The sequence below is a fragment of the Leptosomus discolor genome, chromosome 6, assembly GCF_034619465.1.
Source record: "Leptosomus discolor isolate bLepDis1 chromosome 6, bLepDis1.hap2, whole genome shotgun sequence".
NCBI classification, from domain to species: domain Eukaryota; kingdom Metazoa; phylum Chordata; class Aves; order Leptosomiformes; family Leptosomidae; genus Leptosomus; species Leptosomus discolor.
In genome coordinates this window covers 23,127,474-23,147,145 of record NC_141396.1, presented here as the reverse complement: position 1 = coordinate 23,147,145, position 19,672 = coordinate 23,127,474, and the positions used below count along the sequence as shown (strand labels likewise).

At 48.0% G+C, this 19,672-nt stretch overlaps 2 protein-coding genes across 5 annotated transcripts; one reads left to right on the top strand and one right to left on the bottom strand.

Annotated features, from left to right (window-relative positions):
• Positions 1 to 2,555: 2,555 nt before the first annotated feature.
• On the bottom strand, positions 2,556 to 8,790 carry LOC104353805 (zona pellucida sperm-binding protein 4-like). The gene is given in 12 exon segments (XM_086467297.1): positions 2,556 to 2,695; positions 2,835 to 2,951; positions 3,263 to 3,341; positions 4,704 to 4,851; positions 4,927 to 5,116; positions 5,319 to 5,449; positions 5,756 to 5,853; positions 6,036 to 6,223; positions 6,591 to 6,746; positions 7,936 to 8,038; positions 8,118 to 8,239; positions 8,592 to 8,790. Coding segments are annotated over 12 exon segments (1,671 nt in total).
• A 358-nt stretch (positions 8,791 to 9,148) lies between these two features.
• On the top strand, positions 9,149 to 19,301 carry LOC104353803 (cytochrome P450 2C9). 4 transcript variants are annotated; one of them, XM_009960513.1, is made up of 10 exons: positions 9,149 to 9,176; positions 13,625 to 13,767; positions 14,087 to 14,249; positions 14,743 to 14,892; positions 15,249 to 15,418; positions 15,802 to 15,969; positions 16,491 to 16,632; positions 17,068 to 17,255; positions 18,303 to 18,444; positions 19,120 to 19,301. In XM_009960513.1, exons 1-10 carry the CDS (start codon positions 9,149 to 9,151, stop codon positions 19,299 to 19,301), a joined length of 1,476 nt encoding a protein of 491 aa, XP_009958815.1. The 4 variants fall into 4 exon arrangements, with proteins under 4 accessions (XP_009958815.1, XP_009958816.1, XP_009958813.1 ...); XM_009960514.1 differs by lacking the exon at positions 15,802 to 15,969 and having other exon boundaries at positions 15,249 to 15,409; XM_009960511.2 differs by lacking the exon at positions 9,149 to 9,176 and having other exon boundaries at positions 13,588 to 13,767; positions 15,249 to 15,409; positions 15,793 to 15,969.
• Positions 19,302 to 19,672: the final 371 nt, after the last annotated feature.

Sequence of the window (19,672 nt, the reverse complement as noted above, 5' to 3'; positions counted from 1 at the left end):
CACAGCCCATAGCACCCTCCCAGGCAGAGCAGTTTTCCTTCACCTACAGCAACCCCGCAACATCCAATGGCTACAGCAACCCCACAACATCTTTAGTTCAGCTGTATAAGCAGGCAGTATGAAGTGAAGCTAAAGCGGGTGCTGACACAAGAAATCACATGCAGTTACTCAAAAGAAAGAAGTCAGTGAGACCCAACTAAAGAAAGCAGAGGCCTAGGAAAAGCAAAACTAAACAGAAGGTAGAAGGAAAAGAGTACACTTTTTCAGGAGATAAAATTACAGAAAAGGAGCAATGAAAGCCACAAACACCCTGGTGGAGAAGAACAGGCTAGGAAGAGGGGGACAATGTACCAGAGGAGGAAACCTCCATGTTGCCTAGCTTTCACTCTGTGCCAGTGCTTCACCTACTGCTGCTTGCACGCCTCCCTCCTGCTAAGGACTAAATAGCAACCCTTAAGTAGAGAAGACTTCCCACAGAGTGGATAAGGGAATTTAATTCACTTCTCTGCTCACTCACCTCCTATGCTAAGCAGCAGGTCTATTACAGCAAGATCCAGCTCTGCACCAGAAGAGACGGTCCCTGCAGAGGAATCTACCGGATCCCCAGAGTCTACGTGCCCAGAGCTCCCTGCCACTTTGGGACAGTTCAGCAACCCCATTGGAGGGCAGCAGGGAGTAGCTGGGCACCTTCAGCCTCCACACAGGTATCTAAGCTCTCTAAGCAAGTATTTTTGTTTGCCTTACTGAGACATGGGAAGACTCCAGCAGCAGCCCCAGAGCTGTTTAGATCTTGGCTAGTACACACAGTTAAGAGCAGTGCCAGAGCACCACACCTGGTGTACTGAAAAGGTGTGGTCTATATTAGTCCTCTAACTGCCCAGTTAATTAACATTAGATAGCTGCTAAATAAGGCACATTATGAGTTTACACTCTGCTTTTCCACACAGAGCTCCACCTGTACCAAGGCCATTTAGTTAACAGAGGCACTCCCTGTTTGACCGATCTCCAGCTGATAACTTCTCCAGCCTGTGATCTCCTTCACCCTCCCACCACACAACTGGGAAGAGTCTTCTGATTAGACTTTAAAAGCAGACAAGACTAAGAGCACTGGTTATCCTGGAAGTAGCAGGGAATAGCAGTTCTGTTAGAAAAATAAAAACATTGTAAGATGATTCTCAAAATTTCTTGTTGGAGTAAGAAAGGAATTGAAAAGCAGTTTCCACCACCTGTTAACACCTTCCAATCATACAATATTGGCAGAAGCCAATTAAACAGAACAATATCTGCTACCTCAAGTGAGATCCTGTTCAGTTCTTTAATTCCCTGTAAGAGCTGCTCTTCCCTTTAAAGGCCCTTAAGCAGTATGATTAAGCCTACTCCCCTGTCTTAACAGGAGGAACTTCTAATCAAGCCTGTGGGGAAAAAAAAAAATTTTTCCTTTTCCTCAAGCATACTTACTCAAGGACTACCCCATCAGCTATAAGGGGATTGCAGTGTGAGTGCAAGCACCAGAGATCCCCCAGCCTGGGCAGGAAGGGGGATTGTGGGGCCTCTTTCCCCTTCTACTATCAGGAGATGTTTGCTGGACTGTTTTTGCCCAGGACCTCAGGAAGCAGAGAATGATCCTGCTCAGCTGCTGTGACTGACCATACCACACTCACTGAACTGCTTCCGATGCTCAGGACAGCAAGTTTTATTTCTCATCTCAAAAAAGCACTTCTGTGGCACTGTTATGCCAACAGTGGTGTCAAATTAGCTTTAATCCAAGAGCTTTGAAGACTCCTAACTGTCTGCTTTCACACAAAGGTTAAGATTAATCTTTAAGTCAGGCTTGAATTTTTTCCTGAAGTTCAAACCACCTAGGACCTTTGATTTCTTGAGGTGGAATGAAGTTTCCCCTGTTCTTATCCTCCAGAAAAAAAGAAAAAAAACAAACACATCTCACCTGCCCTTTTTTGTTTCCAGAGCAAAAGAGGCAGGCTAATGTACAGCATCATTAGGAAGGCCCATTTGTGTAGTGATTTACTAGCCCTGCTTCCAGGTCCTGCCACATAAACACAGCCCTGACTTACCTAGTGAGCTCAGTGACAAGTGGGCAATTTCCAGCTCCTCTGCACAGTCAAATACCAGCTCTGCATCCCCAAAGGAGCAACAGCTGCAGGATTTGCTTTTAAATTAATTTTGCTGCATTTCCACTCAGTGTTTGAGAGGAGCCAAAACAAGTACTTTTGAAGGCCACCTTAGACACTGACAGAAATGCAGACACCACCCAGCATCACTCCTGTCTCAGTCTGCAGCTCCCCAGTAGCCCAGGCCATGACAAGGGCTCCCTCTTGACAGCAGCAGACAGTTGACACCAGAGCAGAATAATAGCCAGAAAATTAGATTGCTTCAGAGACGCAACATTTGGAAAGTTCTCACAGCCATCAGGATAGTTTGTCTTGCAAATGAAGGCTTACAGCCAGGGTCCCCAGGAGAGACTCCTGTTCAATGCCTTGTGTTCTCCCTGTGGGCTGGAGAGGAGTCCCACAGACCAAGCAGATTTGACAGCCACTTTATTGCAATACATTGATTTCATGCGTAACAGACACCTTCCTTCTCCACAGCACAGCAGCCACAAGCACCATGCACAGAGTTGCCCCAGTTGCCACAGCAGCAAACCCCAGAGCCCAGGGGGCTGCAGCATGCACAGCTGCTCCTGTGCAGGGAGAGAGGCCCCAGTTAACACCTCCCCCAATGAGGAACAAAGATGACTTAGGGGCTCAGTCTTTCTGTGGGAAAGACTTAGACCAGCCCCCTTCCCCAGCCTGGCTATGCTGGGCTGGCACACTTACCAAGGCCGTCCTTGGCTGTATCCCATCTTAGCTCATCTTGGAGGAAAATCACAGGGCCTTTGCTAGAAACATGGGAGGCACCATCCTGAAGAGGATGCTCAGCACTCCTTTTACCCCCTACAGAGCAATATGAAGGTTTTAGGTGAGAAGATGTATAGCCCTGAAGGTCAGCAAACTTTGTCCACATGAGCTTCTCAACAGAAGAGAAGCCCAAGCCCTCCATGTGAGTCAACACAGAATTAAGAGCCTCTGAAGAACTCTGCCTTTTTGGCATAAGCGCAAGGCCTCTTCCTCAGTGGCAAGGAGCAGAAAATGCTTTGGCTTGAGGAAACTAGTCCATAGCTTATGTGTCCCCCTACCCCTGCAGTTTGAAGGCTAAACCCTTGTTGCCCATTTGGATAGGGACGCAGGAAGGCTAGGACACTTACTGGCTCTAGCAGGACAAGTGCTGGTGCAGGACTCCTGTACAGACCGGTGGCATACTGAAGCACTGCAGTGCAGGTACACCTAGAAAGAATGGGACACAGCCTGGAACTGCTCAGGTAGTATCTGTAGACAGGTGACATGCTGGTGTGGTGCACTGATCCTGGCCAGCAGCTAAGCACCCACAGAGCCACTTCCTTACTCCTCCTACCTTGCCCCAGCAGGGTGGGGAGAGCATAGGAAGAGCAAAACCAAACAAACAAAACGTGGCTGGAGAGACAAAGATAGTTTGATAAGTGAAGAGGGGAAGAGGGAAGAACAAAACAAAAGCACAAGCAATGCAAAGACAAATCACCCAACCCTGCTCCCACAAGCAGACTGATGCCCAGCCAGTCTCTGAGCATCAGCTACACTGGAAGACAAAATCCTCCAGCAGTTGTTGCCAAGCATGACATCATACAGCATGGAATATCCCTTTGGACAATTTGGGTCAGCTGTCTCAGCTGTGCTGCCTCCCTGCTTCCAGCCTACACCATGCCTACTCACTCAGGATTGAGAAACAGCACAGCAAAGAGAGCAAGCCTTGATGCTGTGCAAGCACTATTCAACAAACAGCTAGAACACTGGTGTGTTTCCAACACTGTTTTAGCCACAAATTAAAAACACAGCACCATATGGGCTGCTATGAGGAAAGTTAACTCCATCCCAGACGCACCCAGCGTACCTGGTTACAGGAAGAAGGCAGAAAGATTGCTTTGGCTTGCTTCACACACAGGCTGTAGCCTTGGAGCCCTCTGCTGGCTGCTGCAAGGCAGCTGTGATAACTTTACCATACACCCTCAAACTTGATCAGATCTGACATTACAGCACTTCTCCTTGACACCTAGGACACAACTGTCCGAGCACCACCCCACTGTGACCACTACCTAGGTACAGCTAGAACCAGTTTTGAGTATTAATTGATCCCATGTGCACTGAGCAAACAGCACAAGGCATAGTGAAGTTTGTGTGACTTAACTGCTAAGAAGCTCATGAGATTCAGAGCCCAGATGCTTCCTAGATACCAAAAGCTATTTCCAAGTCATTTTGGCTAAGAAATTTAGTTTAGAGAATATTGATTAGCATAGTTAGAACACACACTCTAAGCTAGTTCAACAGAACAGCTCAGGCAGCAAGCCAGCAATTGTTTAAGTAGACCTACCCTTTCAGTAGCCTCACTTTCTGTCACACCCCTCCAGTGATGCATCTTGCCTTTACCACATTGGTCTCAGGACATAAAGAGTTTCTTGCACCAACCTCTCTTCTCCTGTTTCAGGAAGGGATTTTCCTATTCTTTGCACCCCAAACCCCCGACAGACCAAGAGTCTCAGTTATGAAGTAGTTCTTAAAGCTCACACATGTTACTTGTCCTCAACAGGAAGCTAGGCAACAAGGACAGGATCTTACCAGCCCAGACAGCATCTCTTGGGAAGTGGAGTCCACAAAGGTGAATGCGTAGAGTGTGAAACGCTGGTAATGAGAGGGGAATGGTAGTCATGAGGCAAGACTCAGAGGCACCAGCTGTGTCCAATAGTTGTCCCCTGAATACGGGCACCTGAGAAGCAGAGGCCAGCAGTGAAAAAAAGTGCAAGTCATTGCCGTGACCCAAAGCTATTTACAAGTCTCTTACCCATCCACCAGAACAGGCCACTGCAGCTGTTGCTGGGGTTTGATACTTGGTGTGGCCCAACAGTGGTGCAGGGCCAAAACCAGGTCTGGGTCTGTTCTCTGAAGGATCTTGACTTCTGCATAAACAGGGTCTCTCAGAGTCTTCACAACAGGATAGTCACTGTCAGAATAGTAGGAAGTATAGCTTCCATCTGGGACAGAAGAAACCCAAGAACCATTTTAGAGCAGGAACAAACAGAAAGAGGCAACCTGTCAGCATCCTTTATAGCCATGTCAGTAAGTTCCCACCATGGCAGGGAAGCAGCAGTGCAAGGTTCACCCATCAATACTCCCTTATTACTCAGAGACCAGAGTCCTACACCAAGAAGCTTAAGTCCTGCAAACCTCTCACACCTGAGGCAAGACGCATCTCCAAGGACAGAGGACCTGGCTGTGACACAGCAGGGAGTGGTGGCAATGTGAAGACCTGAACACTCAAGGGAATGAAGCTCCCTGTGATGGAGTAACTACAGCGGACATGTAACCTGGTGGAACACAAAAACCCCAAATCAGGCAGCTAAGAAGTCACTCTGATATCTCCCTTCTGCTGTAATTAGTAATATCCCCAGTCTTTCCTCCAACACTTCTGTTTAACAAATACTTGAAACTCTTTTCAGAGTTCAGATCTGAGTCTGCAGAGCATTACTGATGAGCACCAGCTTTATTCCCCACTAACTAGAGACATACCTACACCAGTGTCCTGTTGTGAATTCGGAGCTTGTGACAAGCAGAAATTTCTCTAGTGACACTGAACACAGTGGCACCCAGCAATACCAGCCCCAGGGTATTACCTGAAAGTGCTGTCCCTGGTGACAGACCCAAGGTTCCCAGTCTTCACATCCCTGGATGCCACCAACTCATTCTCATATATGGCCTGGTCTCCAGTCACCTGGAATGACAGACCAGGCACTGTCACTGCAGTAAAGTTAAGCTGGATTAATGCCAGGCTGGAGAACAGCATTCGGCCCCTGGAAGTCTGCAGGGTGCCCATTAAGCAGCCAAAGCCACGTCAGGTTGTTCCAGATCTGCAAGCTCCTGCTATTCCAGCCTAGTGACAGCTGCAGCTCTTACCTGAAAAGTGGTGCCACAGGTAGAGAGGAGGAACTGGTACACAACAAAGGCATTATTTTTCACAACAGGGACACAGTCAGTACTGTGTCCACTGGCCAGTTGCACAGAGTCCAGGATAATGGGTGGCAGGGTCACATCCCAAGAGACAGCAATGGAAAACTGGCCACCTGGTGTGCAATGAGCCGTCACTGGAGGAGAAGATATAATCAGTTTTGTGCTCAGGGAGAAAAGGGATGGAAAGGGGACTCAAACATCACAGCAAAGACAAGGCCAGCAAGTCCTCCAAGTTCTCCCACCTGTAACCCCCAAGGCAAGTGCCAAGGGCAGCAAGACAACTGCTACCAGCAACACTGATTCTGGCCATAAGCTCAGGTCTGTTGCAATACACATGAAAGGGCTGGCCACTTCAGTGAGACAGAGTATTCTTGACAGCCAAAAACATAGTCCTAAACCACCTGCAGGACTGGGACACGCCAATCCTGCTCTGCCAGGGAAGTGAGTAGTCCCAGTTTGCAACTCCTCCAGGAGGAGGGGAGGACAGTTGCTCATGCTTACCTGTATTACCAAAGTAACAAGGCTTCATCCTGTCCCTAGGGTCGTAGCAGCAGCCCTGCACTTCACAGTCTCCCCGGCTGATAGGCAAGGAGGCACATAGCAGCCGGTCTTGGCTGAGGACAGCAGAACAGACACTACTGCTTGGAGCATCCAGGGCTGGAAGAAACAGCAGGAGTTTGCAGCTAAAGCACAAGAGCAGGGTGACAAAGACACAGAGGAGACTGGTGGAAGGTGTCTCGATGACTGCATACAAATCAAGGGAAGTTAGACTCAGATGAATGTCAAACACATAGCCTGGATCTGGCATGGAAGCCTACTTAGAAGGGACCCACATTTCCCTGGAGCAGAGACTCCTCCTGAAGCCATGTACAGGAGACTAGACTGCACAGGATCTGTTAAGATAAAGTGTTCTCTATGAGCTCTGGTAGTTAGGAAAATCATTGTACCTAGTCTCTGGCTCAACCCCTGAACTTGCAGGGACTCATGCAGTCCTAACCATATCCTTATGGCTAGGAGATATGTGAAATGTGCTTATCTGATTCGTGTTCATCTGTGTTCCCCTGAGTTTTCCTTCCCCTACAAGGATGTTTTAGCTATTTGATGAGCAAAATTGGTAAATAGATAACATCTTGCCTAACACCAAGAAGACAAATCTCCAGGTATCAAGCAAACACATCTACACGCCCAGGACACATCTACAGGATTGCTCCTTACAAGAGGAATTTGCATCAGAAAAGGGGCCCTGGCTTGTGCTCAGGGAGGAAGATTCAACTAATGCAAGGAAGATTAAGAGCGATCACCGGAGGTGTAAATGAATCCCGGGAACTTATCACCAATCACCAGAGGTGTGGGTGAATCCCTGGAACTTATCACCGTGGGACTGCCCTTCTCAGGAGGTCTGATTAATATGTGTGATTTTTGTGTATATGAACCGATGTGTCTTGCTAGGCCGTTGGAAAAGAACACGCCTATTGTGAATATGTAATTAATGCTAGACTAGAAAATAAGTTGCTTTGTTTTTCATGGTGTGTCCTGGTAGAGCAGAGACTCCTGGCGCACCCAGCGCTGTTTGCTTATCTCTATTCACTTAATAAATTGGAAGCTTTGTTTAAAAACCTGGTTTGGGACAAAATTATTTATCACAGATACAAGGAACATCCACCTGCTGAACCTGCAAAGGAAGCACTAGTCCCCAGCAAGATGGTGGCTCCTGTGTCCAAACCCTTCTCCAGGCAGTTTTCTGCAAGCAGTACACCCCCTTTCCCAGCCCCAGACTGACTAGTAACAGCCATCTAAAAGAAGCCACAAGACACAAGCAGAGTTTCCCAAGGATTGTCACTCTTACCAGGAAGGTCCACAGGGCACCTGATCAGCTTCTCTTCATGAAGAACGTTTTGTCCAGAAGAATCTGTTCCTTCAAGTCCAGCCAGCATGAGGTAACTGCCATCCTGGGGGAGAGCCACATCAGTCAGGGCAACCAGAGCAGCAGTAAGCCACAGTCCCAGCAGAACCCCTAAGATGACTCACCCATTCGAAGACGTAACAGCCAATATAAGAAGCCAATACTTTCCTGGAGCCATCTGGAGTCCTAGATACCCAGAGCCCACAGTCAGAGTCATTCTGCAGAGCATGTGCCTTCCCCTCAGTATCTAGGGAAAGATAACACAGCAGCAGGGGTTTCAGCATCCCACATCAAAGACAGATGTCCACTACAATCCTATCTTTCTGCAGGAAACAAGGCCCTAGCCAGTATTAGGATCTGGGCCAGCAGGGGTGCATGAGGGAACCCAGCAGCCAAGACCCTCTAGATCCAGGCACAGCACTCCACCAAAAGCCTTGACTGCTGGGTCATATAAACAGGCTCCAGTTACACAAGATGCACTGAAGCTGTTAGACAACACTTCACACTAAAACCTGCCCCTTTCTCCTCATTCCAGGCATACCTCTGCACTGTGCAAGGATACAGCAGTAAGCAAACCTCTTGACACCACCCTCACTTACCCCAGATAGCCAGCACAAATGAGGCATTCCCTTCCCAGTCTGGAGGTAAGGTGAGCTGCAAGCTTTCTTGGCCACAAGCTAGCAGGCTGGGATCAGAAAAAACACTACCCTGAGCCCCTACAATGAAAGTAAGGGGACCAAAAAACCCCCAGAAAAACATAGTTCCAAATGCACTCCTAGACTGCCCTACAACACCCATCCTGCTCTCTTGCTAAGGACCCTAAAGCATCTGCTTTTGGCCTAGCCTTTTTAAATTATGGAGCCAGCTGGGATCAGAAATTCCTGAAGAGTCCAGGTGGACAACCCAACAGTTTAACACCTTCGATTGCCCTCACCTGGCTCTGAACCCATCACAGTGTGCTTGCACCCTTTGAAGAAAACCACAGGTAGGAGCTGAGCTTATGTAAAGAGATGGGCCTGTATTCATATCACTAAGCTGAGAGGAGCTCATCTGTGCAATTTACTGTAGAGCCCCAGCAGGGTCTTCAAACCCTTTTTTTTGCACTCTGAGTTCTTCCCACCACTAGCCCACCCAGGAGATATGCCTGCTTTTCCCCATGGACCCTACTGCTGCTCTGGTTGCTCGTTACACTGCCTATGTGCAAGAAGCTGATAACAATGTTCTTTTGCTGTTTTAAAGATGCCACTGCTTCAAATGCCAGACACAGGGTGCTGACATATAAGCATAGAAATAGCCCTTCCCATGAAATCTGTGGAAAACTATGGAGCTCAGGAGGCTTTGCACACCTAAAAGGAGGTGATTCCCCTTAAATACACCTGGCTGTGGACTACAGCCCCATTTGCAGTGTGGTTGTGTGGGGATAGCTGCAGGACTGTTCCAGCCCTGGCTGCTAGATGGCAGGACCATACGTTCTGTGGGACCCCCACCCCCAAAAGCTGGCAGGTGGGCCTCTAAGATGGGCCTGAAACACAGGTAAGGGGAGCCCCTGTGATCCCAGAGAAAGCTCTGCCTGCCAGCACCCATTGCCTGCCTGTTACTGCAATGTGTCTCATGTAGAGCCTTCTCCCTAGCCACACATCAGGCTACAGCACCCACACTGAGTAAAAGCCTTATGGTCCATCTTTCCATACAGATGTTTCTGCATTCATGCAATGGAGGTGTGAATGTCTTTACACTGTTGCAGAAGTGATGCACCATGGTTTGCCCATGCCTTTTTAGGTCCTACTTTTTGCAGCAGGAGCACTGGCATAGCCTGTGCCATCATGTTCTTTTGTAATCTGTTTGTTTCTTTGGGACTAGATCATCACATACATCCCAGCACAGTGTGTGGGTTAGAAGAGTAGTATTTCTAGTTTTAATAATGCACTTCCATTACTGATCACCTTCACTTCTGCTCTCAGCAGACCCTCCAGCTCCCAGATGTCTGCACAGCACCATGCAGCAGGCAGCATGCTCGCCCCTCCAGCCAGCCCTCATCAATAGGCTGAGTCCAAGGGATGTGTTTCTTCTGCTCTGCTACCTTAGCCCACAGCCCTTCTTTCCTCTATAGCTGTACAGGATGCCGTGATCCCAGCTGAACATCACTGTGCCTACCCTGCTCACTGCTTATTTCATGCACCAACCAGGAGGGCTGTTCCACAAACTACAAGACCTTTTCAGCTGTCTGCATAGCAGGGCTGAAGCAAATGGATCTCGACAGGCTGCCCTGTGAACCAAATGTGCTTGTCCCAGCACCTGCCTGGGCACCAGGCAGCCACAGTGGAGAGGCACCCAGGGAAAACATTTGGACTTTGGCAGGGAGGGAGGCTTCATCTCTGTAGAAGCTGAGCATTGTGCCGAGACAGCTTGCCCAAATCTCACAGCCGCTGTGTGACTGCTGAATGCTTCATTTGACTGTTACCTGCTGATAATTGTGTAAACAATAACAAATAAACAAAGTACTTTGGAGCTATAAAAAGATCATTTTCATTGCACTTTAACCCACCCATATTTTGTTTATGCTGACAGGAAAAATGTCTATATGTACTTGAAGAATAACTCTATGTGAATCAGAACTCGGCGTGCTGTAGATCCACCAAGCAATACTCATGCTGAGAATGGTTTCAGGTAAATGCCCTTTCCTAATTTCTCCACACACACTTGACAGCTGTGTTGGATGATGTAGAGACGGGAGGCAAGTGAAGTTAAGCTTGAAATTCATGGAAATGAAATGCTTTGTTTGGAAGAATTTGTTAAAGGCAGTGGAAAGAAGCCTGGCTGAGAGGAAAAAGGCAGGTGTCTCTTCCTCATCCATTCGACAGTTCTCATGCATTGCAGTGACTCAGCTGTAAGCACCAATTTAGCTAGCACCCAAGACCACCACTAACCGGACATGCAGAGGATGAAGGTAGGCAAGGCAAATATCTCTGTAGGCCACTAGCCTGAAGCTGATCATGACCCCAGCAAGCTAAAATCCTCCTAGGATGTCCATCAGGAAAGTCCTCTCCTCCTAACAATTTGGGGCCGACAGCAGCACTTTAGGAGTTGCCCTGGCTGTAGAGAGCTCACAGAGACCTGTAGGAAGAAAAGGAGGTATTAAATACCACCACAAAGTGCTGAGAAGAAGGGTGCAAAATGCCCTGTGCATTGTGGGACTGTCTCCAACGAGATCGCTACGTGTCTGGCCTGTACCATGCACCATATGTGGTACAAAATGGCAGTGCATGTAGGAGTGACTCAGTCAAAACATGCCTCCACAGAAGCTGAACAACAGCATTTACAGACAGCAGGGATCTCCACACCAAGCATCCCAAGGATGAGGGATGCTGGCTGCACAGTGGGCAGGAGTGGCATTTTGCAGTGCCACCTTCTGAAGACAGGTCCAAAAAGAGAAAGTGCAGGCAGCAAGCTTGCAGGAGGTTCTACACAATGATGACAGATTTTATTCAAGCTTGTGTTTTATTTTAGAAAAAAAAAGAGGCAAAGCTACAACACTGGTAGCCTTTCCTTTGAATATCCCTAATGTGTGCCTCCAATAAACTTAAAACCAAAGTTCCTCGGGAAGATGCAGAGGAGGAGATTTCAGCCTCACCTTCCTGGACTTTCACATGTATGGAGAGCACAGACCAGCCCTGCCTACCCTTAGCATCTGCAAACAGAAGCAAGTACTCAGAAAACCCTCGGACACTACTGTGACATGAAAAGACCCATGGTTTCCCACAGGGAAAGGTGTGAGTGATGAGTCTTATGGGTTTTCCTCCCTTGTAAATCCCCAGTGTGTCTGCCAGGGTGGTGGCAATGTTCGGAATATAATGATTTTATCCTGATAAAAATGAGAAAACGTCATAGTATTCCCAGTTCCAGGGCTTTTGCCCGAAGTATGTTGCAAATTGTGAGGCAGAGCTGAGAAGTGAGCCCTTTTCTCCAGGAATGAGGGAACTGTACAGGGAAGGTGGTGGGGTCATGAACTGCTGGTAGCAGAGAGACCTCATATAACAGTGCAAACTCCCATGAACTCCACTTTCACCACGTGGAAGTCCCTAGAACTACATGAACTTACATGAACTGCCCTGGCAACATCTGAGCTGATTCAGGAATTCAGGCCAGCAGATCAGCAACTAGCCCAAACTTATTGGCAATTCAGACTTTCCACCAAAGTATCGTCTTTAAGAAGTGATATGAGATTTAAAAAGAGCAATTAGCCAATTATTGCACTTATGCAAGAGAGCAAGGATGATTTAAGAACCCCTAGGAAAGCTACAGAAACTTTCACAGAAGCTAGAGACCTTCATTAGCACCTCTAAGCAAAGGGGAAACTCGCATTAACACATTGCTGCACAGCAAACCCAGCACACTCTAACCAAGCATCTGGCCCCTCACTAATTCCCACCAAATCCCACATCCCCTATGCTTGCAACACCTTCTGCTCAGTTGGATGTGATCTGTCTGCCTGCAAAAGTGTCACAGGTCAGGAGAGATGCATCAGGAGACATGGCCAGACTGAGCAAGCTAAGCACAGGCAGTGCTACAGCCCTGATGGTCCTTTCTACCTGCCACTGCTACTGCTGTTGGGACCTTGCAGGTATGCAGCCTCTGAAGTAGTCTTGGGCAGGAAGCCTCCAGGTCTTTTTTAAATCCTCGCAACACCAGACATGCTCTGCAGCCTCCCAGAGCACCTCTGGGCCTTCCAGGGAAGCAGTTCCTCGTATTGGAGTCAGACACCAACAAAACAGGAACTTGTGGATGCCAGCTTCCAGCAGCAGGTTGGGTCGGCTTCTTTGGTCATTGCAAGTGCAAGGACGAGTTGCCAGGTTGTGCTAACCCATATACAGCCTCTCACAAGTGCAGCTCTATCTCAGCTTGAGAAGTCATTCCCCAGAGACCTTCTTAACTTTTCAGTTTCCCTCTTCTCTGTTTGCTTCTCTCACTCTTTCTCTCCTCTAGGAGACCTTGATGAGGTCCCAAGGTCTATTCCCCTTTTCTTATGCCTTTATCTTATCTCTCCCAGACAGTCCTTTCTTATCTGTTGTGACATCTGGAGACCTTTCTGCCCTTGCCATATGGATATTTTATACGTTCCTGTGTGAACTCCACTGATAATGTCAGCAAAACTTCAGGAACAAGCAAGGATGGCTCACTCCACTGAGAGCTTGTACAATCAATACCAAAGAACAGAAAATCCAAATGGCACCAAAGTACTTGGAAGATGCTCTCGTGACAGTGAATTTCTGGGAGTGCCTCAGTAGAAGAGCGTGCCGCAGTGTGATCTCTTTAACAGTGAAATTTAGGTGAAACAAATTAAGTTTTATGAGCACATTATAAATTTCTTAATCTCTGTTGGCCTCTGCAGTTGTTTGAGACAAGTGATCAATGACCAATTAACCCTGAGAAAAGTCCTGGTTTCATAACGCAGGGCAGTCTAACAAATGATTGACTACTAATGTTGAATAACTCAGCCACGTGATCCAAAACCTGCTGTTGAGCTAACATAGCCCTTCAGTATGTAAACCTGGGCTCTGGCAGCCAGAGTCACTCCTTCCTGAGCTGCAGAAGCAAATGGAGCTCCTGGGAGCAGCCACTGTTGTCCTCCTAGTCTGCATTGCTTGCCTGCTCTCCATTGTAGCATGGAGAGGAAGATCTGGAAAGGGGAAGATGCCTCCAGGACCAGCTCCCCTTCCCATCCTAGGTAACATGCTGCAGGTGAAACCAAAGAACTTGGCCAAAACCCTCCAGAAGGTAAGGCCACTTTCTTCTTCTCTCTTACTTTCTTCTGTGGGCAAGAAATGTGTGGGACCTGTACATGGGGACAACCTGTGGCCATAGCTGGATGACTGGCAATCCCACAGGAGCAGAAAAATTATAAGGATCTCAGCTGCTCCCCCTCACTGCTGTTGCCATTGTTGTTCAGGCTGTGACAGCTGGCAACCCCACACCAATATTTATCATAATATGATGTGAGGCTGCACTGCCTGCAGTGGGATGCAGCAGCAAGGCCACTTTTCAACTTCTCCTCCCTATCTGCTCCATGGTCATGTTCTCTCTTGCATTTTGACAGATCAGTGAAGAGTATGGACCAGTGTTCACAGTACATCTGGGCTCTGACCCAGTGGTGGTGCTGTATGGACATGATGTAGTGAAAGAAGCCTTGGTTGATCGTGCAGATGAGTTTGCTGCCAGAGGACACATGCCAATAGGAGACAGAGCTAACAACGGTTTAGGTATGTTTGCTGAGTGCCTTCTGAGGAGAAGGGAAGGGCTGAGAGTGTATTCAGCAGATTACAGCTGGAGTGTACTATGCCTGAGGGAAGACTGTGGGGAGTGGGTGGGTCCAACCTGGAAAAGGGAAGGCAGAATGGGCTGTAATTGCTGGCTTCCACCACCGAAAGAGGGTGGCAGAGAAATGGAGCCAGACTGGTCTCAGCAATGGGCAGTGAAAAAGCAAGCAGCAACATCCACAAGCTGCAGCAAGGGAAATTATGTGCAGATATGAGTGATGAATTGTTAACAAGGAGGTTGGGTATGTGGTGGAGAAGGCCAAAAGCAGGCAGTTGGACTACAGGACCTCCAGAGATTGCCTCCAAACCACAGTACTCTATGAGACTACCATGTCAGTGCTCTCCTAGGGACAGGATTCACTGTCACAGTGAGCTCTGTTCATCTCACAGCCTGCATGCCCAAGCCAGGTCTTTCCTCTTCCTTCTTCCTCTGCAGGGATTATTTTTAGCAACAATGAGGAATGGTTACAAGTCCGGAGGTTTGCTCTCACCACTCTGCGCAACTTTGGAATGGGGAAGAGGAGCATTGAAGAGAAGATCCAGGAGGAAACTGAATACTTGCTGGAAGAGATCACCAAAACAAAGGGTATGGTCCATTTTTAATATAGCCTATATTTGCAAAAAGACTGTATTAAGGGAGCCCATGTCTTTAGCATAGAATTGAAGTTCCCATGTGTTTGGTCCGTGCACCACCTACCTGTCATTACAAAGCACTACGTAATTCCGTGATCACATACTTTTCTTTTTGGAGAACCTTCCTGTGTCACTGAGAGACTGTGATCTAATATTTCCACTAACAACCAGAGCTTAGGTTACCCACAGTAGTCCTAAGTAGCCACAGTGCTTTTTTGTTGTGGGGTTTTTTTGTTTGTTTGTTTTGGTTTGGTTTTTTTTTAGTGGTTTGGGTTTGTTTTATGGTTTGTAACTTTTCTGAAATCACAGGAACACCTTTTGACCCAACCTTCATGCTGAGCTGCTCTGTCTCCAATATCATATGCTCCATCATCTTTGGGAAACGATATGACTATAAAGACAAGAAGTTCCTGTCCCTGATGAACAATATGAACAATATTTTTGAGATGATGAACTCCCACTGGGGACAGGTACATTCAGTAACCATTTCACAACGGCAGCATTCTCCCAGGGGAGTAGGAGGCCTCCCTCCCAACAAAGTCCCATTTCAGTCTTTTAACTAGGACCCCGTCAATGCTCTGCTGCACAGGAGCGAATTCATTCAAGAGCAAGAAGCACCCACACCAATGGAGTTGGCTTTGCCAGCTTCCCCCAAGTCCTGAACACCCTTCTTCCCTACCTCTAAGGTTCCTACTACTACTAAGCAAGTCCTACCACCCTGTCAGACTGCTCAGTCTCATAGCCCTTCTGTTTGGCTCAGTTAAGACGGTTGTGGCCTTCCTAGGCTTTTTTGCTAATATCAAAGGATGGGGCAATGGTCATGCTAGGGACCTTCCTGTTTCTTTCCTTCCAGCTCTACCAGATGTTCTCAAAGTTCATGGATTACTTGCCTGGCCCACACAACAAAATATTCAAAGAATTCGATGATCTAAAAGCCTTTGTGTCAGAGGAGGTGAAGACGCATAAAGCCTCCCTAGATCCCAGCTCCCCTCAGGATTTCGTTGACTGCTTCCTCAACAAAATGCAGGAGGTAAGGAGACAGCATACAGCCCCAGCTCATCCCCAATACAGCTATGCTGAGCCCCTTCCCTCTCCTAAGTAGCACAGACATTGGGATGATGCCTTCCCAGGCAGCTGGGCTGTGCAGTGGGAAGACACCAACAATATCCCAGATATTGCCTGTCTTACATCTTATAGCTCTGAGTCTGCACACTCTCCAACCACTACCTGCAACTGCTTGGACAGCAAGACCTTCATCTGCTCTCACCAAAACACAGGGACATTTGCAGTCTGGTCTTGCAGTTCTTTCACTGGAAAGCAGTTGGCACAGTAAGAGCAAACAGGCAGCTATGTACCATTCAGTGCACAGCTTGAAAGAAAGTTGCTCTAGGGTTGAGCTTACGGCACAAAGAGCATTGCAATGCCCCAGATAGCTGCTGCACCTTAGCAGAGAAATGCAACTGCTCTAAGCAAAAAGGAAGGCCTGGGATGACACAAGAAAGGGACACTTTTCTCAGCTCAGCCAGAGAAACAGCCCAGCCTTTTCCCCAGGAAAAAGAACATCCCAATTCCAGTTTCCACGAGAAGAACCTGATAACTAGCACTTTCGACTTGTTCATTGCTGGAACTGAGACAACTAGCACCACCGTAAGATACGGGCTTCTGCTGCTTCTCAAATACCCGAAGATACAAGGTACCAGTCTGTGACCTCTTCCTCTCTAGCTATTCCCCTGGGCTGGGCACATGTCTAACACCACATCCTTCTCCCAACTTTTTTTCTCTCTCTCTCATATATTTTACCCAAATGGGCAAAGTCCTTGCACCATCATTCCCCAGGGTGGCCGTTAGAGATCCCTCAGCTTCATTGGCATCTTCATCAGCTGCACTCCCCTCACAGCCAGGGACTCAACTGTGTCCACATTTTCATCTCCCAGTAATCCTATTTAGCCAGGTCACTAGAAGGACACTCTTCACATGGGCCACAGTAGAGCTGTGGTCTAGTCAACACCAAAACCAGTATCAATGCTCCTGTCATCTGCAATATGTGATTTGTGGACAGCATAGGGCAACCTGTTTATGTAGGTTTGATTTTATCTACCCATTTTAAGGTTTGTGCCTCTCATTACAGAGAAAGTTCAAGAAGAGATTGACCGGGTAGTGGGACGGTCACGAAGACCTTGTGCAGCTGACCGGACCCAGATGCCCTACACAGATGCGGTGGTCCATGAAATCCAGCGCTTCATCTCCCTTGTCCCCCTAGGTCTCCCTCACACTGTGACCAAAGACACCTGCTTCAGAGACTATGTCATTCCCAAGGTTAGTGGGCAAGCTCCCTCAAGTTCAAAAACAACGTGGCAGCAAGTTTGCTCTTAGGCTGTCAGTTACAAGCCAGAAGCTAGAAATGCTGTGGCCTGACCTCTTATCATCCAGCCCTTCATGAACGTTTTATCCTGAGGTTCCTGTAGCTCACTTGCAATCCCTTGTTGCCCCTCCGTGGGCCAAAAATAGAACAGTAGCTCTGCCCACCACCTTTGCTCACTTGCTCTGCAGCTTTACCTATCTGCAGAAATACAGCAGGTTCACAAAAAAACAGAGCAGTGACTTCTCAGACAAAAGGCAACAAAGCCATGGAACCACTGGACGCTATTCAGGAGATCCTGTGCACATGCTTGGAAGCAAAGTCAGTCTAGTCTGATGGGCTAGAGCAACCCATGACCTGGCCTGGCCTGCTGCAGCAATGCTCATTGCTCTACTGGGTGACCACGTGCAGCAGGGGAAAAGCAGCACACAGGCTTTTTGATTTTCAGCTGTTTGTGTAAAATCAAAAGGCAGGTCCTGGGGAACTACTCAGCTTCCAGCAGAGAGTCTTGTGTCATCGCTGCTGGATTAGTTATCCCACCCTCCCATCAATGGCTGGTGAGGAAGAGAGAAGGAAGAGGATCGTGGCAGGAGAAATTTGTCCAGAGACAGGAAGAGAGCTTCATTTCCACAACCTTGTGTGCTTTTGCTTTTTGGCGCTTGCAGAAAAGAAGGAACATAGTGCATCTACAAGTTCATTGTTGTGAAACATTAAGAAAGAGGAAGAATTAGGTGGGGTCTCTCCAGATGACCAGAGCAAGGTGAGGATAAATGATCTGCAAGTGACAGAGAGCATTCAGGAAAAGCAGCCAACAGCTGTCCCTGCTATGATATCCAGCAGGGTCTCCCTAAAGCTGCCTCCCCAAAGTAAGGGTCCCCAAAGGGAAACCAAAGGCACTAGTAGGACTGTACTGCGAAGCTCAGTCTTAACTTGGTAGGCAGTCGGATTAAGTGATCTAACTTGCCTCCTCTTCACATTCTGCTCTTCTTCTTGTGTTACCTCAGGGCACCACAATCTTTCCCATCCTCGATTCTGTTCTTCATGACAGTAAAGAGTTCCCAAACCCAAATGAGTTCAACCCTGGACATTTCTTGAAGGAGAATGGTGCCTTTAGGAAGAGTGAGTTCTTCATGCCCTTCTCAGCAGGTAAAGCACAGGCTTTCTCTCTCTTCCTCTCTCTGTTGACCACTCTGCCTTTCCCTGTAACACACACTCCCTCTTCCTTGGTCCCACTGGTGCTTCCTTGGGGCTTACTGCTCTCTGGATAACTCCTCCCTGATGCTCCCTTCCCCAGCTGCATGTCCCACCTTGTTTGGGCGTGGCGGCTTCTCAAACTTCCTACTAGGAATTGCTGATGTAATGATGTGAATGGGACCCACTGACACTTTCTAAAATATCTGTTGCCTTCCTACACAACCACCAAAATCATCCTTAACCAACCTTTCTGTCTGTGGTAGCTCCCCTTTTCCCTAGCACCTCTTAAGTACTTCTCAGGCTACAGGCAACTGCTCAACTACCAACAGCCCCAACCCTCTGCTTTCGCACCTGTGCTTTATGTCACCTTGCTCTCTCTCATCTTGCCTCCTGTGATGCCCCCTTCATGTTTAAGACTTCTCCTGCTCCTGTTCTTCCTTCATGCACCCAAGCAAATTGCTAAGGGTCTTACTCTAACAAACTCTTGCAAATATCCTTAGTAATCTTGACAATCATCTCACTGCTGCAGCTGTATCTGGTAAATAAAGCTGTGCAACACATCAGCTTAGTACAAACTCTGGTCTACTTGGCAACACCTGTTGAGCACTATGCTGTTTTCACTTCCAGGGAAGCGAATATGCCCTGGAGAAGGCCTGGCACGCATGGAGATATTCTTACTCTTGGCCACCATCTTGCAGAACTTCACCTTGAAGCCTGTTGTTGACCCCCAGAAACTCAACATAACCCCAACACTGAGTGGGACAGGCAACGTACCTCCTGTCTACCAACTCTGTGCTCTCCCCCGCTGAAAAGCACAAAACCGTTCTCTACGGTATACTGAGCTTGGCTACTCCTTTACATCTCCCTTACTAAAAAAAATGGCAGTAGCATTGCCGCCCCCTTCCAAGGCCTCCAGGAAGGCAGCCCAAGTGCAGGTACGTGCATAGAGCAGACACCTTCAAAGCCACCCAGAACTGCTCCACCACATCGCAGAGAGGCCCTGGGTGACACTGCAGCCTGTTGCACTGATGCTCTGTCCACAGGCTTATTGAGCTCAGCGGCTGCATCAAACAGCTGATTTTCCCACAAACATGACTCCCATGGCTGCCCATGACTGCTTCTCCTGCAGCACATGTCCCACCAAGAGCAGCAAGCTTTGCAGATGGATAGTGCTGCATGT